The sequence below is a fragment of the Chionomys nivalis genome, chromosome 2 (genome assembly GCF_950005125.1).
Source record: "Chionomys nivalis chromosome 2, mChiNiv1.1, whole genome shotgun sequence".
Lineage (NCBI taxonomy): Eukaryota > Metazoa > Chordata > Mammalia > Rodentia > Cricetidae > Chionomys > Chionomys nivalis.
This window is the reverse complement of record NC_080087.1, coordinates 37,130,809-37,149,116: the sequence shown is the minus strand read 5'-3', so window position 1 is coordinate 37,149,116 and position 18,308 is coordinate 37,130,809. Positions and strand designations below refer to the sequence as shown.

At 40.3% G+C, this 18,308-nt stretch overlaps 1 protein-coding gene across 11 annotated transcripts in view; it reads left to right on the top strand.

Moving 5' to 3' along the window:
* The window catches only part of L3mbtl3 (L3MBTL histone methyl-lysine binding protein 3), a 107,987-nt gene that overhangs the window by 50,716 nt on the left and 38,963 nt on the right, over positions 1–18,308 (top strand). For all 11 annotated transcript variants that reach the window (XM_057762344.1, XM_057762353.1, XM_057762352.1 and 8 more), the window contains 3 exons: positions 6,254–6,330; positions 12,396–12,481; positions 14,626–14,736. In XM_057762344.1, the coding sequence (XP_057618327.1) occupies positions 6,254–6,330; positions 12,396–12,481; positions 14,626–14,736 (274 nt within the window). The remainder of the gene's footprint in view (positions 1–6,253; positions 6,331–12,395; positions 12,482–14,625; positions 14,737–18,308) is intronic.

Here is an 18,308-nt window from a genome sequence, read left to right as displayed (position 1 = left end):
TTAAGAAATGATGAGTGTCTGGGGCAGACATTCCTGGTTAGGCGATCGTGCTGTGGGACGAGGCAGTGGAAGGGGTTGGTGGCATAGCTTACAGAACTGTAACCATTGTTACTGGAAAGAGACGTTGATGCTCCCTTACATAAGCCCCTGGAAATGCTCTTGCTCGGCTCTCTGCTAGGCTTGCATAGGTACATGGTTTGATGTAGTTTTTGACTGTGACATGATAGTACTTACCTGTAATCTCATGGGAGGTAGAGGCAGGAGGATTAAGAGATGAAAGTCATCCTCAGATTCTCAGCAAATTCAAGGCTAGTCTCAAAACAAATGATCATGGCCAACAAAACAGATGTCTTTCTTTTCAACCCCTGGGGCAGAGGTACTCACTTAGCCTGTTTGTATTTCTATAACATGACCTTCATTTCTTGCTCACTTTAGAATTAAAATTAACAATTTTTTTCATGAATTTTTACTTGTTTCTGAGTCTTTCAAAATGTACTAATCTTGATCCAAATGGATCACAGCAGACTCTGCGATCAATTTTCTTTTCAAATTTTTTGAAATGTACTTCCTACATGACATATGAAAACCTAAATGTTCGAAATAGAGAGGTCCAGTGAAAAGCGATTTGCTGTCAGTTCCTTGTTCCTTTTGCTACATTTCTGCCTTTGGACACTAGATGGGAATAAGATGTGGTGAAAGAAGTGAGTTTGGAGCCTTCCAACTTTTGAGTAACGTGTTTGCTACTGACAGAGTGTAAATAAAATAGGTCAGAGTAGGCTATTCTTATCTTCTCTACTGAGATGGTGCCTTTACCTTAAATAGTGAGTTTAATCAATATGTAGTTATAGTTATGAGTAAGACCTTACATAAGATTTACGTAATACATAATATGTAATACATAAGATTTTCTTAATTATAATTTATAAAGAAATCAAATGAAATCAAAAGTTATCTATTTATTGTCCTTGCCTTGAAATAACCGTCATGGGTCTGGCAGATACTTTACAGTTATATTTGATTGACAGCGGAAAGAATTAAACCAGTGTATATTTATTATTATGAAGCTATTTATAAATACTTCCTTTTTTGTCCTACAAAGTACTCTTATTGTAAAAGGAAAATATAAATTACTAAAACATAGTAATCTATTTAGTATATTATAACATGCCAATATTTTATTTTATTTTATTTTATTTTTTTTTTTTTGGTTTTTCGAGACAGGGTTTCTCTGTGGCTTTGGAGCCTGTCCTGGAACTAGCTCTTGTAGACCAGGCTGGTCTCGAACTCACAGAGATCCACCTGCCTCTGCCTCCCGAGTGCTGGGATTAAAGGCGTGCGCCACCACCGCCCGGCCTAACATGCCAATATTTTAGAGAGAAAAATAGAATAGTTATTTTATGTGTTAAAATATTATATACTACCCATAGATATGAACAGGCTGCTGAAATAGAAATACTTTTTTAAAGGTACTACACCACCAGTAAAAATCCATAACCAAAATGATTCAGAAAAGCTGAGGGCATCCAAATAGCCCTATTAGTATAATTGTAACAGTACATTATAAGGAATTGTATAAAGTGAGACTTTATACAATAGCTAAAGGCTGTGACCTTTAGCTCGCTATTTCCCAAGCTGAGTTTTGCAGAACAGTCATGTTCCGTGCCATGTTAAAGGTTTGCTGGATAAAATAGTCTATCGTAACTAACTGCCTCCTGGAAATGCTGCTTTAGAAAATTCTAAACTGGCTTTTTTATAGTATAGCTTTATAATCTTTTGATATCCTGGGTACTGAAATTCTCAGAAGTGGAGTATATTGTGTTGTTCTTAAATATCTTGACATGTTACGTGTATTTGGACTCTCTCTCTCTCTCTCTCTCTCTCGTGTGTTTGTGTGTATGTGTGTGTGTATGTGTGTGTTTGTGTGTGTGTGTGTTTGTGTGTTTCAGAATACTTGTTATCTTTGAGAGTACAGATGGGGCAAGGTCCCAACCCGTTTAAGGACGATGCTGTGGTATGCCTGAAGGACTTCTGGTATCTGTAATATTTACTGTAAGCACTCCCTCGTAGAACAGTCTGTATCTTCTTCCTGTCTACTTGCCTGGCATCCCAGTCCAGGTTGAATCCACTTCCTGCCTACTGTGTCTGTGCCTGACCACTGGGTATAGCTAGAGACAGGAACCCCACATGCTGGCTGGTGACCTTCCATTGTGGCTGTTAAAGTCACCTGGGCCCTCAATCCCAACCTCTCTCCTTGTCTACTCCTCCAGACCATATTTCCTTCCGGGTTTCTCCTCTCTCAGATGTTTTACACTCTAACTCTGAACCCTCTCCAAACAGATGTTTCGTTTTTTATTTAACTGAGAGAAAGCAGTGAGAATAGACTCCCTCTTCCTGCACCTTGCTTGGCTCCCCTTCCTGATCTGCAGGTGGGTGACTAACTCAGAGGCTCCCTTGGGGCTCCACGCTCTGACTCCTCCTCTCCTGGGCATCAGCATCTCACTCTCTCTGAATCCTTGCCAGTGCACACGTACAGGAAGATAAATATGTTTGAAACCTGATGTGTCCTTAGCATACGGAATGCCCCGCAGTCCCCACCTCCATCACGGGCTTTGTTCAGCAGCTATTTCTTTTTTAACTAATGTATACTTCTTGCCTTGCTTTTTAAAAAAATCCAACTTTAATTTTCCAGTAATTTTAAACTAGAAAATAGAAAATTCCCATATGTACCCCGTCAGGATTCAAACCTGACAAATAGCCCAGGTGCCTATTTAGCATATCAAAGCAAACACTGGCCAGCAGGTTCTCCCTGCGCTCCTCAGTCCCTTACAGGGCACTCATGGCTGCCATACTCCGCCCCCTGCCCTAAATGCCTCCAGTCCAGGGGCTGGACTGCCCTTCGGCTCTCCCGTATATGATCGCCATTTTGGTCACCCCTCCTCTTTTGGGCCTATTGACTGCTGTACCTGGTTCCCCTCTTTCCCCCTCCCTTCCCTCCCACTCTCCTCACAGGGCTCAGAGTCGTGTCCACTTTAGACTCCCAGATGTCCCTGCCCCTGGCTGTGCTCTCCCACATACCTGTAATAGACTTCCTTCTCCGCCATATCTAGGCGCAGTTCTGTTCTTTGCCTTTTCGGTTTCTCTTTGTTTTCACTCGTATCCATCCTATGTCTTTCAATTTTCCAACTTAAGCAGTAAAACAAACCTTCACTTTTCTTCTTTCACTACCTCCAATTATTATTTATTTATTTATTGGTTTTTCAAGTCAGGGTTTCTCTGTAGCTTTGGAGCCAGTTCTGGAACTAGCTCTTGTAGACCAGGTTGGCCTCGAACTCGGGGAGATCCGCCTGCCTCGGCCTCGTGAGTGCTGGGATTAAAGGCATGCGCCACCGGCCCAGCTCACTGCCCTCATTTATAACTGAAGTTCTTAAATATGTTTTCAGTGTTCCTGTCTTCATCGTCTCTTTTTCCATTTTCTCTGAATGTGTTCCAGCTTTGAATTATACTCTTGCCACCGATGTAGTTCCCTCCCAAAACCAATTAGGAGACCGAGTCCTGTGTGTAAAAGCAAAGAGCTTTTATTCTTATACAAGTTTGCAAACTTGAACTCTCTGAGGGATTGATGGGAGAGCCCCGAACTCCGCTGGGGTTGGGTTTTCACAGTAGCAAAGGTGGGGGTCAGAAATTTCTAAGGTTCAGGACTGCTGATTGGCTGACATTTGTCTAAGGGTGTCCTGGTGAAAAGTGATGGGTGTGTGCTGGCAGGTGATCCTATCTACAGTGTTTGGAACTTTAGGAATTTTCTTTGGATGGTCTGTACCTGGGTGGGGCCTGGGTGGTCTCTGTTTGTGGTCTTTCTTGGAACCAGATATTGCCTTAGGGTAAACTACTGACACTCTGGCCTCTGATGAGCTTGTCAAGGCTGGGTCTTACACTGTTGACAGGTCCTACGACCAGCCCTTGCTTCTCCTTTGATCTGTAACACCGTAGCACCCAACTGATTTCTTCTGCTACTTTACTTGCTAGTCATCTGACATGGACTTCGTCCCCTTCTCTCTCTGGATTGTCTCAAGTCTACTTGTGGATTAAATATCATCCCAAATGCTGATAACTCCAAAATGGGTCCTTTGGCCCTGATCTTCTTTGTGTGTGAACTCTATACATGGTTTATTTGACATTCTTTCTCGTTTGTCTAACGGGTATTTGCTAAGCACGCCGGTAGCAGCTTTCATCCTCCGCTTGAAATGTCAGAGCCGTCGCTAACAGTATTTCCCAGCCCAAGGAAATGGCAGCTATGTTCTTGTTGCCTATGCCCAGAACCTTGGAGTGTCCTGACTTCTTCATTCCGCTCCCCTCCTATATTAAATGTCCCGACAAATGCTCTTAGTTCTATGCTTAGATTGTTCACATAAACCCGATTGCTCACTGGTTTTACTACCTCCACTCTGGTTCAGGCCCCTGTTTTCAATTTGGATCAACTTCTAACTGACTCTTGCTTCCAGTATGGATTACTGTTTGCCTAATAGTTAAAATAATCACTTTAAGACATAATTCAGACTAAGCTACTTAACACCGGCCACAATGTTCGACTTCACTCTTGATTAAAAGCCTTCACTTTGTAGCATGCTAAATGGGCTTCCATTCTGACATTTTGTATTTATCTGCTTCCTTTCATCCGTTCTTTCCTCTCCATGCTACAGCACTCCTAGGATCTCCTCTTCAGAACCTTTGGACTTGTCTCTACCCAGAATAGTTTCTTTTCTATGTTCGAGTGGATCACTTTTTTTTTTCATCGCATCTTTCAAGTGTTGGCTCAGGTATCATCTCACGAGAGGCTAGGCTAGAAACAGGAGCGCCTTTGCGCTCTTAACCATTCCTTATTTCATGTATCTGCTTTCCTTTGTGCCAGTCATAGCTCATAAATTTAATTAGGCCTGTGATGGTCGCAACAGTACTGAACATGTACAAGCCTAAAGTCATTTATTCTCCCATAACAATTCTGTAATATTTACATTGTACTAGCTATTTTAAGTAACCCTGAGGAGGTTTAAAGTATGCATACAGTGGATACAAATGTCACACCATTTTATAGAAGGTTCTTGAGCACCTCAGTTGTTATCTTCAGGGTCCTGGACTCCATTCTCCTGTAGAGACAGAGGATGGTAATCTTTTATTTCTAAAGTTCCTTTCTACAAGGGCTTTTCTTCAGGATCTGCCCAGTGCCTGGCACATCAGTTTTTGACATACTGTCTTCTCTTGATATTTAAAAGAGTGAGTGAGCAGATACACGGGTGAATGACATTGCATGGGGAGATAATAACTACAGAACAAGTGTGATGAGGAGCAAGGGATGAAAAGCACCAATGTCGTGAGCTGATGGGAAGGCTCTGGGAAATACATGCTTAGTTCTAGCGAAGATGATGGGCAGGAGAAAGCAGCATAGGGAAGAAACGCCTCATTTTCGTCTCTGGTATCTGCAATTCTAAAGGGTAACAAATGGCATGCTGTTACTGTTTACGTATTTGTTTATTTTCACTGGGCCTTTTGCTAGTCTATGGGATCTAGAAGAAGCATCCCACACTCCCATTATAGGTTAAACCCATTTATACTATGTTTTATATTTATTTTAATCTTTAAAAAACTCCTGCAGCAGTAGGCTCCCACATGGAGCTCTAAAATTTTTAGTGCTAGTTAATCTTCCCTGTTCCATTGCCCCCTCCCTCTGCCCTGCCCCCACCCTCACCCCATTTAATCCTCCTTGCTCCTTTACACCTTCCCCTGCACACCACCTGTGTCCTATCCTCCTTGAACACTTCCCTACCCAGGGCCCCTGATTTTTGTGAGTACTCTAGCCTGCTGGTTTTGATAGTGATCTTGCCCTTGAGCTTTAGAGATGCTAAATTACTTTTAGCTTCGCTTTTACATAGTTTGTTTTCTCCCATGATGCTTTCGAATAGTGCTCTCCTTTGTACTTTTTCTGCATTTGAAGTTTTAGACTTTAGCGTTTCATTTTTCCATGGGAAAATAAAACTGGTGTCAATTCCATATGATAATTTATCTAGCAAAAATATACACTATATGTGAAAACTTCATATATGTATTTATATGAAGAATGTAAGCTCCTTTAGCATTTTATCAAGTTTATTCAATAGATAGAACTCTTGAATGTGTTCATAATTACTAATTAATTTTCCTCTTAAAATTTTCTGACAGTATTTGCCTGTCTCTCTAGTAACTACAGCTTTTTAATTTGCAGGTGTGAATCATCCAGTCCACACATTCATCCAGTTGGTTGGTGTAAAGAACACAGAAGAACCCTCATTACCCCACCAGGTTTGGATTTATAGCATGTCTTTATGTTTTCCATGTACTTCCCGAGCTGACCACATTTTTCTTTCTTTCTTTCTTCCCTTTTTTTTTAAATTTATTTATTTATTTATTTATTTTTTTTTTTGATTTTCGAGACAGGGTTTCTCTGTAGCTTTTGGTTCCTGTCCTGGAACTAGCTCTTCTAGACCAGGCTGGCCTCGAACTCACAGAGATCCGCCTGCCTCTGCCTCCCGAGTGCTGGGATTAAAGGCGTGCGCCACCACCGCCCGGCTTACATTTTTCTCTAAAGAGCCAGAAAATAGATACTTTGAATTTGGTGTGCCCTGGAGTCCCTGTCACGTCACAATTGCTCAGCTCAGTTGTAGCGCAAAAGCAGCTGTGGGAAATAAGTAAACACATAAGTGTGAGTGTTGGCAGTTTTCCTTTACAAAGTCCTGCAGCCGACAGCAGGCGGAAACTTGCTGACCCCTGATAGCGAGCGCCTCAGCTGTATTCGACAGTGGCATCGTTTACATCCCAACCTTAGCGTATCATCTTCCTTGACAAAGTTTGTAAAGATGTTTTTCTGTTTTCAACTTGCGATTCATTTTTGGACTTCATTTATATTAGTGCACAGTCGCTAAACTTGGGCAGGTAAACAAAGTAGGTGAGGTGCTGAAGGCAGAGCACGGACCACATTGTTGGGTTCAGTTCTTGCAGGTGTCCTGTTGAAGGGAGAGCTTGTGACTCTACACTTTTCTGCTAAGTTCAGAGCGTACACCTTTGCTTTTGTTTAGGTTGCTGTGGTTTCTGGTTCCAACATAGGTTTTTGTAACTTGTGTTAGCTAGTATCTCTGTCCCTGAAGCTTTGGGGGGAGGGGGTGCTTCAGCTGTCTGCCAGTAGCTGTGGAACCTTATTTTACTGGCTTTCTCTTTGACAAGAAACAGTGTAACTGGTAAATAGTGTCCTTGTGGTTTTATGTGCCCAAGAACAGATTCATCAGCGTCCTCTTATAAGAACTATTTGAACATGTCTCTGTTCAAAGTGTCATGGTCCCTACAGGTGGGAAAAGGCAGGATCATCAGCTGACATGAATCCCTACTGCTCAGGGACTGGTGCTCAGTGGATATTAGAGTAAAGCAGACCTGGGTTTCTGGGCAGCTAGTCTGTGGATGGAGCCTGAAGCGTATAAGATTAGTCTCAGTTTGCAGCTTCTCGATATAGTTCCATTCCATTCAAACAGCCATCTCTGTGTTAAGATTCACCGCAGTTCCTTAATCCAGTGCTACACTCAGAATGCCTGATTACTTCTTACAAGGGAACCCACCATTCTTATCACCTGCATACCTAATCTTTTCTACTTTCAAAGATGTTTGTAGGTGGGAGGGAAGAAAGGGGAGAAATGACTTATTTTCAGGGCCAGTTTGAAGACGAGAGAGGCAGAAGTAGCATAGAGTTAAAATAGAATATTAATAGTTGTATGGCTCAAACCTGTGCCACCTCGTCGTAGGCTGGTGATCGCAGAGTTGGTTCTCTGCAGCACCACCGTCTAGCCTGCTGTGAGAAGTTCTGTTATTTCCCAGTTTAATATCAGTTCTGCATGCACACCACTATTTCCGTCATCATCAGCGTCCGGTAAATAGTGAACCAGTGACTAATAGGTTCCTGATGCTGTCCCTGGGAAGGAATGAGTGTGGTGTTGCATGAACTTCATCTGTGAGGCCCAGGCCAGGTCATCCATCACCCTTTCATACACTTTTGTAACGGAATGGAAGAAAATAACAATTATTTGACAAGCTTTTAAAAGTTCAGAGCTGCATGTGAAGATGTCCAAATATCATATAGTATGTTTTTAAAGGCACAGAAGACTGTACACCAAAAATGATGAAAATGGTACATTCAGTATTACATAAATACTACAAAATGTAAGAGCAAGACTAACAATGAGGAATCCCAGTCAAATGTGAGCCTAGTTCTCCAGAGATGTGCTTGTACGGTTCTTTACAGAGATGTACTCTCTCTCTCTCTCTGGTTCCTTTGCCTGTAAGGGCTCAGTCTCACCTCTTGTCTGAAAAGAAGCGTCTACGCACTCAGTTTCCTCGGACACTCTCTATCACCATTGCTGTCTCATGCACAGTCTGTCCATCTCCTGACCAGTTCTCCTGGCTACACTGTGCTCACATTCTGTACATATGCCTGTCTGTATTGTTCCTTCTTTGAAATTAAAATCTTTGCCTTTTAAACATAATTTTGAATATATATATATATATATTTGAATATATTATATATATATAAATATGCATTTATAAATTGAAATCAAGGCACTGCATATGAAAGAAAATATGTGATACATGTCTGAGTCTGGCTTATTTTACTCACGTAGTGGTCTCCACCCAGATTCCTAAGACTGTCATAATTTTATTCCTCCTTAAAAGAAATTCCACTGTGTGTCCATGCCACATTTATTTATGCATCTGATGATGGTTCTGTATTTCGGCTAATATGGTTAGTTTAGCTCTAGATACAATGCTTGTGTCTCGGTGGTATCCAGACTTGGACTTCGTCCAGTTTTTAAAAGGACAGAATTGCCCATGGAGTAAGATTGACTTTGCCTCATCATAGTCCTGTTCCTAGACGGCAGAGGGACTGCCACACTGATGTCCATGATGGCTGTGCCAGCGTGTGTTCCCACCAGTGGTGGGTAAGGGCATCTTATTCTCTCCAGTATCTCTTGATTTGCTTTATTGATGTTGCTCATTTTGACATTAAGGTTTTTAAGGGCCTTATCTGAGGCTGTTCATTTTTATGCAGAGTGAAAGACAAGGACCTAGTTTCATTCTTTTATGTTTTGAGAACTGTTTTTTTCTTCGTTCACCAGGAAAACTGGTTTGTGGTTTTTCTTTGTGTTGTGTGGCTTTACCAGGTTTGAGTATCAAGTGTTTTGGCTTCATGAAGTGAATATGGTATTGGATCAACAGTTTGAGAAGTGCTGGTTTGAGTTCTTCCTGAAAGATTTAGAAAACATTAGCAGTTCATCTAGTCTGGGCTCCCTTTGCTGGAAGACGCTGTGCCTCTGCTCCAGTCCTGTGACTTGGAGTGCGTCTGTTTGGCCATTCGCAGCGTTTTCTTTCCTGTGGGTGACTTGTCCATATCTTGGATTTTTTCCCCTAGAGTTCTCTTGTACTACTTCTGAGGATTTATTTGTAGTCTGTTTTTACCACTGTTTTCATCTCTACTTTTTTTTTTATTGTGGGTCTTCTGGTTAATTCTGCTAAAAATTTTTTTTCAATCAGGTTTATTTTTTCAAATAACCAACTCTTTGCTCAGGTGACTGAATATGTTGTTCCTCAGTTTCCATTTTAATAATTTCTGTTAGGATCTTTATTATATCTTCTCATTTACCACAGTAGGATTTGGTTTGCATTTCTCTTTCTAAGAACTTATGGTCTATTTGGTAATTTATTTGGAATGTTTCTATTTCTGATTTTTTTAGGGGGGCGGGGATTTTGGGTTTGGAGCCTGTCCTGGAACTAGCTCTTGTAGACCAGGCTGGCCTTGAACTCACAGAGATCCACTGCTTTTTTAAAAATATTTATTTGTTTGTTTGTTTATTTTGTTATTTATATGAGAATTCTGTCTGCATGTACACCTGCATGCCAGAAGAGGGCATCAGATCCCATTACAGATAGTTGTGAGCCACCATGTGCCTGCTGGAAATTGAACCCAGGGTTCTGGAAGGACAGCCAGTGCTCTCAATTGTTGAGCTATCTCTCCAGCGCTCTGGGTTGTTTTTGTTTTTAATGTATGTTCTCACAGTTGTAAACTTCCCTCTTAGAGCTGCCTTAGCTGTGTTCAACAGTTTTAGTAAACTGTGCTTCATGTTCATTTTAGGAACTTTTAAATTTTCTTTTCTCATTTCTTCAATAACCCCACTGTTCATTCAAGAATTTATTGTTCAGTTTCCAAGTGTGTATGGATTCTGTGATTTCTCTTGCTGTTGGTTTTCAGTTTTATTCCATTGTGATTTGATAAGATATACAAATAATTTTGATATAATTATATGTGTGTTAATTGCATACAACCACTTTTATTTTTAGTTTTCTAAATTATATCTTAATCCATGTTTGGTTTTAAGTTCAAAATGAAATGGAGATAGCCATAGTTTTCACCCTTCACAATTTAAAGGTTTGTTAGCTTTTTCTGTTTATCCTGTCATTTTAGAGAACGCTCTGATTGAAGTTAAAAGGTACTAGGTAAAGTCATTAAATATTCTGTAAAATGCATGTGTGTGTATATAGACTTGCATATTTCCTTTTTAATTACTTTGAAACATCCTTCAATGACTACTTCCAAACTCATCTGTACTTTGACTTGAGCCAGAGCTTCATTCCTGCTGGACAGCTGTCCCCTCAATGCCATTTATGCAAACACATCTTGCACTGCAGTCAGCTACAGATTCTTCCAGTCCCCAGTCAGAGTCTCCTTGGCAATTATAGCCTTTGTGTGCGTGAGACTTGCAGACTAATTGTTTGAGTATGATTGACATTTCCTTATGACTAGATCCAAGTTGTACATTTGTTTATTTTGTTTTTGAGATGGTGTTGCCAAGTAGCCTTGCTGGCCTGGAGTTCACGATGTAGACCATGTTGGTCTCAAAGTCACAGAGATCCCCCTGCCTCTGCCTCTCGAGTGCTGTGACTAAAGGAAAGCAGCCTTATGCCCATCTCCAAGTTGTGCTTTTTTTTTTTGACGAATATCAGTGTTTTTAATTGTAATTCTCTCAAAGGCACAGCATTTCATTCTGTCTTTTTACCATGAATTATTCAAGGAGATATTTGCTAGTCTCTTCTCCCAGTACTTTTTTCTAGTGTTCTTTGAGATTTTGTAATTACCTCCTATCTCATCTGTCTTTCAGTAGTTATACCATCTGTTAATATTTCTATTTGAAACTAATTACTATTCTAAGTTGACAAATGTTAATGGGTAATGGTAGTTTTTCTTACTCCATCTATTTTTGTATAGAATTAATTGATGTTCTTCTGCAAACATTAGCTTTTTCATTTCCCAGTTATTCCTCCAGTTAATTCATTTAATGGAACTGTAGAACACTAACTTTAACTAAGAGTTCAGTGTTGATTTTCATGTGGATGTTTTAAAGATGTACCCAGCAAGAGCTCCTTTCAGCTGGCTTCTACCTCCTTTTCCACACACTTGTCTCGGTTTCTGCAAACTGCTGTCTGGAACAGCTAGGATTACCGTACACTCACTCGTCTTGATCCAGTTCTACAGCCATTCTTTCCAAAGATGTTTTTTTTTTTTAAAGTGGAGAGTGCTATATAGAAGCCTTGGTCTGGCTGCTGTTTACCCACGGCTGGTCAGGTGATGCTCCACTTGGGTATCTCAGTGGCTGTAGAAATGGGCATCTGTAAGCATATGCAGGACTTCGTGTTCTTTTCTATTTCGGCACTAGTGTATGCTAAAAAATCTTCTCATTGATACCGTTCAAGTCTCAAACTATTGGCTTCATTTTAGTTTTCTTCTGTCCCTGTTTATACCTGTTTCTCAGTTGGGTAGAAACCTGGCTTCCATTGTAACTAATCTATTTGCAGATTTTGTAAGTCCCCTTCATGTGTTAAATTTTGCACCCTAATAGGCCACTGTTGTGCCTGCCTGATGGATCTGGGGCTCTATAGGAAACAGAAGGCAGCAGGGAGAGGCAGAGGGGTTATTTTTACACACACTTTAAAAAATATTCTGTGATATAGGCATGTTTCTTTATTCAGTCTAATAAAGGAGGAGCTATCTGAAATATTTCATAAATACTACTTGTAAATCCTATGTATTAGTTCACTATTTTAGTAAAGATATTTTGTATAATCTCATCTAAAAACTGAAAGTTGGAATAAATGATCAGAATAAAACTCACCACTGTGAGACAGTTCTGGAAGAGTATGGCTTCCCTGTGGATCTGAGCAATTCTTTCCTGGGCTAGCGCACTGATGGATCGTGATTTTTATGGGACACTTTGTTATTCTCACTCTCATTTCACGACACCCTCATAGGATTCATGTTTCTCTTCATTTCCTAGGCTATTCGCACGTGAAACACTTTTCTTGGGATAAGTATTTAGAAGAAACGAATTCTTTACCTGCTCCTGCAAGAGCTTTCAAAGTGGTGAGTGAATTTGCTTTGTACGCTTGATTTGTGTGCTTCAATGATTCTGTTGATTCGCGGACATTTAAGAAACTGGTCAGCAGGCATGGCAATAAGAAGAAGCAGGAGGTTAAAGGAGATGCTTTCAAAATGTTTGTTTTGAAAGTCCGAACTGTTCCTGTGATTTCTATATATGTGGACACACATGTGTTGGGGAGGCAGGCATAGGAGTGGATGCAGAAGAACCTTGAATGTTGTTCCCCAGAGTCTGTCCTTGTCGGTGTTTGAGACAAGGGATCTCACTGACTTGAAACTTGCCAAGTGGGTTGGATTGGCTGGTGTGAGCCACAGAGATCTGCTTGCCTCCACCTCCCCAGCTGGGATCTTAGGTGCACTACCATGCCCGCTTTGTAAATGTGGGTTCTCGGAAGCAAGTGTGCAAGGCAAACACTTTACCAACTGAAATAGCTCCTATCTCCTCAAATATATTACTTTATATTTTTCTCATGAATTTATAGAAAAAAGTAATTGTGTTAAATAATTTTGTAAGAGTTGTACACTGGACACTTGTGTGTCATCCTAACATTTGAGAGGCGAATAATTGCCACACATCAAGGCCAGTCCAGGCTATGTACAAAGATTCTGTTTCAAAATAAAATGCTTTCAAACATGACTCTATTCTGCAGACAGTTTTCTTCTTTAGATGATACTTTAGTACAGAAGCTGCTAGAGTTTTTAATGGTAAACGTAGTAAGTACAGTTTAAAGTGGAAAGGACATCATGTATTTTAAAGAGAAACCATAGTAAGTGGAGAGAAAACTTGTGAAAGGATTTTTATGATTCCCACTGACAGATGTTCAGGCTTGCGAGTAAGATTGAGGGATGCCGTATTTCTTCTCCCTGTTCTCTACCCTTCCCACATACAGGCTTTTAGCCTGGACACGGGCAGCAGGATCAGGCTACATGTCTGCCGTCGTATAAGAGGAGAACTAAGGTTTCTGCAGCTTGGCTGCCAAGAATCCTTGCAGGGATTGTTCTGTCCTTCATGTTATTTTATATAGTTTACTAAAATCATATTCACCCTATTCTCCTCTGCCCAGGGCTTTCTCATAGATGTAACCGTTTCTTCTGGGTGTTTAATTCTTTCCTAGAAGAACTTTTCCGTCTTATTCAGTTGGATTGATGATTTGTTTTAAATTGTCCCCTCTCCTCATGACCACTACTTCTAGATGTTCCCCAGACACTTTGATTTTTTTCCCTCTTAAAAAGAAAATTCCCTTTCTGTGTCAATATTGCTCCTGCAAACATGGTGAGGTTTCTAAGACCTGCTGAACGTTCTGTAACAAATGACAAGCACCAACCCCACAAAGTGACACATGACAAGAAGGGTAAGGGCTCTTTGTATGCCCAGGAAAAGCGGCTTTATGACAGGAAACAGAGTGGCTAAGGTGGGCAGGCTGTTCTCTGAGAAAAGGCTAAGACTACAAAGAAGGCCCTGCTGAGACTGGAGTGTGACGAGCCCAGCTTCAGATCTAAGAGGATGCTGGCTGGTGAGAGATGCATACATTTTGAACTGGGAGGCAATAACAAGAGAAAGGGCCAAGTGATCCAGCTCTAAACCAATTTTGTTATGAAGACAATAAAATTATGAGCTTTTATTCAACTCAAAAAGAAAAAAATTTCAGGCAGTGGTGGCGCGCACACCTTTAATCCCAGCACCCGGGAAGCAGAGGTAGGTGGATCTCTGTGGGTTTAAGGTCATCCTGGTTTATAAGAACTAGTTCCAGAACAGCTAGAACTGTTACACAGAGAAACCCTGTCTCAAAACAAAACAAAACAAAACAAAACAAAACAAAACAAAACAAAAAAACAAACCCAAAAACCATGCCTATTGACTTTAATCATTACACCTCAACCTGTTAGGAAATGTCTAGTCTCCCCTGTGACTGATCAAATAGCTATGGCACCTATCCTTTCTGTCTTTCCCTAGCTGGGCAGTCAGGCTGTCCCTATACGTGTGTGTTGACCTGTATGTTTGGACCACCAAGTGTCACTCAGTGCTAGTCTAAGAACCGGTAACCTAAACAATTCAACTGTTGCTTGCTTACTGGCGCTGTCCATCATCTTGCTCTTCCTCACGACATGATATTTTTCTGTTATGGCAGAAACCGCCACATGGATTCCAGAAAAAAATGAAGCTTGAAGCTGTAGACAAAAGAAATCCGTTGTTTATCAGAGTAGCAACTGTAGCAGATACAGACGATCACCGGATCAAGGTAAGTGTTCTTGGTCCTGCCTTGATTTGGACCTTTGTTACTCTGTATCTTAAATGGTAACATTACTAGACTGACTACTAGACAGTGAATTTACCCCCTGTAAGTAAATTACTAAAACCCCCGGGATTATGCTCAGGTTTGCATCCATCCAAGTGTTTCCTTTAATTGCTCCAAGATATTTTCTCTTCAATTATAAATAACAGTTTCACATTTTGAGTGTGTATTTGGAGAAAATAGATATAACATGTTGAGGTAATGTTCTCTTCAGAAGAAAAAGAAAATAAGGTCATCGTGCCTCTTTTTAAGAGGTTAAATTTTTTTGTTGACTCCACTAGATATAGTTTATAAAATGTAAGTAAAGATAAATAACTTTATAAATAAAATTAGAGTTTTACTGGAATTGAACTAATAGACTTCCAATACCTCTCTATAAGAAGGCCAGGGTTTAGAAGATATTGCTAGTTCCATCCTATGTGGTTCAGATGTGTAGGATTCAGATGCAGCCCCCAAAGGCTTCAAAGGCTTCTGGTTTTACCACTTATTTTCCTCTTTAGCCAGAATTGTGCTTACCCTACTTTCTTCCTAGAATCAGGTAACTTTTTTGTTAGGAATAATAATGTCTCTAAAAGCAGCAAGCCATTATCAGCATGTGGCGATGGGTTTCTCGGTACACTCATGCTGATGGACATTTGTAGTTGCTTCCGTGTGGGCCATGTGAGCCATTAGCACTCTATGGATGAGGCCAAAGCTCAGGCAGATTTGATGAAGCACTTTATTCAGTACTAGAAAGGAAAGAACTCTTCGTTCCAGGCAGCAGTAATCATAACTTCAAGTTCATTTTTCAAAATAATAATAAATCATTAGCTATTTCTAATGAGATAACTTATAAGATAGTAAAGTTTAATATAGGATGAAAAGTTATACAAATTGTTATCTCTGTATAATAGTAACATTAATGTTTAACTCATTATGTTTAAGAGCCAATCAGTTCAGTCAGATTTGTAGCACATATCTATAATTCCAGCAATAGAGGCAGAAGCAACAAGACCTTGAATCTTGAGTGTCTGGCTGCCTGCATAGCCAGAGTCTGCCTCAGAGACAAACAAAAGGCAATGTAATCATAAATTTTGGAAAACCATATAAAAACTGTAAGCCTATGTTAACCATTTTCTAGTGTACTTTTTTCTGTTTTTCCTTTCTGTCTTTGTTTTGTTTAGTCTTGTTGTTTTGTTTTTCAAATCAGAGTTTTGTAGCCCTAATTGTCCTGGAGCAGGCTGGCCTTGAACTCTGTATTTCACAAGCCTCTGCCTTCCAAGTACTGGGTTAAAGGATTAAAGGTGTGTCAGCACCACCTAACATTCTAGTGTACATTTTTCTTCATTAGAGTTGGTTGTGATGTGAAAATCATAACAAAATCAGTGCTTTAGAACTAGTGTTTTAACAGTATCTACTGTTTAACATCTTGAGCATCTCTAGTGGTAAGGAGGTTGTTCCTGCTGGGTGTTGTTGAAGGCAAGGACCAGAATGCATGTCTGTTCTCATCTTCTGCTTTGGGGACAGGACATGAAGTAATGTCACATCTGTCTGCCTCGGCTATCAGTGACAGTTCTCCAGTTTTTAGAATATTTTCTATGCACTGTTTTTCTCAGTTCAGCTTTCATTGCTGTTATTTTTGAGACAGGGCGTCACTATGTAGCCCTGGCTTTCCTGGAACTCACTATGTAGACCATCCTAGCCCTGCCTTCTGCATGCTGAGATTAAAGGCGTGTGCCAGCCACTACACCAGCTTCTCAGTTCAATTTTACTTTTTTCTGTTAATGGGCCTTGTGACTTAGATCTTGCTGTGTTTTGTTTTTTCTCCTTCCCGTGTTGTTATTGTGCGTATACTAGCGTTGTTTGTTTCTAAGTCAAGTCTTTTTAAATTACTTTTTTTTTTGTTTTCCTGTAGTCAATGATCTTTTTGTAGCTTGCTCTTTAACCATTTCTAGCTTCTTACTAGATGTTTTTCAGATGCTACAGTAGTTTGATGTCTTGAATCAGAGGCGCGAGTGTGCTTTTCAGCAGCTGATGTCTATCTCTTTCCTTTGAACTGTTTTTCCCACAACTCTTCAACCACCTGCTACAGCAGAGTGGGTACTCTCAGCCGGGCGCACAGCCCGCATCCTGAGACTCCTTTTCACTGACTCACTAGACTGTATTTCATTTTCCTGAAAATTACAAAGTATAATGAAATGCCTTGTTTTGCTAGGTGTACTTTTGCCCCACTGAAACATGTCTTTTTGTGTTTTCCTAAGAAAGGGTATTAAACATCTCTTCACTCATTGTATTTGAGAAAATGTCCATCTGCTGGCTTTGTGTTTGATTGTTAGTGCAGCTAAGAGAGATGTTTTAGGGAAGGAGCTTTTACCCTCAGTGTTTCACTGTTCGCTGCATCTCACTTCTGGAGCTTTTGGATACCCAAGGCCACTCTGATTGAGCCTCTTTGGGCCATGGGCTTATTTCTACAGCACGTGGGGATGACTGGCTGTCTCCAATGGTCTCCAACCCTGTGAGGGCATCTTTCTGTTTGTCAAACTGGGTCCCCATGCCTTCCGACTGTGAAGCTTTCTGTTCTGCAGTCTCTGTATCCTATTTTTGCTTTGATGGAGTCCTTGTCTCTGCTCTCCTTCTGGAAGTTGGTACCCTGATACTGGCTGTCAGGTTGACGCTCTTGTTTTCTTATGTGTTGCTGATGTTTCAAAATTGTTTGCTTAGAAATGCCTTCATCTCTTTTTCAAACTTTGTTATTATATTTTTAATTACAATTGTGATTTTTTTTGTGTGCTTTTCAAGAATTTTTTTAAAATGGTATTTAGTTCCTGCTTTGTTTAAAAAGCATCTTTTTATTTCCTGAAGCAATGAGGACACTGCTGAGTTTTTCTTCTCTTCCTTGGTTACTATCTTAAATTCTTCTTAAATATTATGTTTGTTTGTTTCTTTATTTATTTATTATGTATATGTGTGCCTATGTGTGTTTGTGTGTGCATGTGTGTGTGCCTGTCTGCTTTTGATGGTCAGAAGAGGGCATCAGGCCCATAGAACTGGAGTTGATGGGTGATTGTGAGCCAGCGAGCAACAGATTCTCTTAACCCTTGAACCATTGTTCCAGCTCCCCCACCCCAATTTCTTTACTAACTAGCATGGTCTCTGTTTTCACATTGGTTCTCACATATCAGATAATTCTAAGTATCTGTTCATATTAAGAGAAAGGTAGCATACATTTCTCTTTTGTTATGTAAATTTTTCATGCTGTATGCTGATTCTTGCACCTTATTCATTTTTGGGGATTTAGTTTTTCATCTTTGACAGTCTCATTTATGTATATGATTAGTATTTATCCTTTTACCCCTTTAGTGGCCTTTATCATCCCACTTCCGAATCCTTCTCACTAGGCCTTCCTTCTATTGTATTGTTTGTTACGGTATGCGACCCCCGGGTTTCAGTAGGGTTTCCTGCATAAACATGGGTAGGACGCTAGTTACTTGAATGTGGGCCATGTCACTGATGATCGCGACACCCCTTCCCCCCGCAAC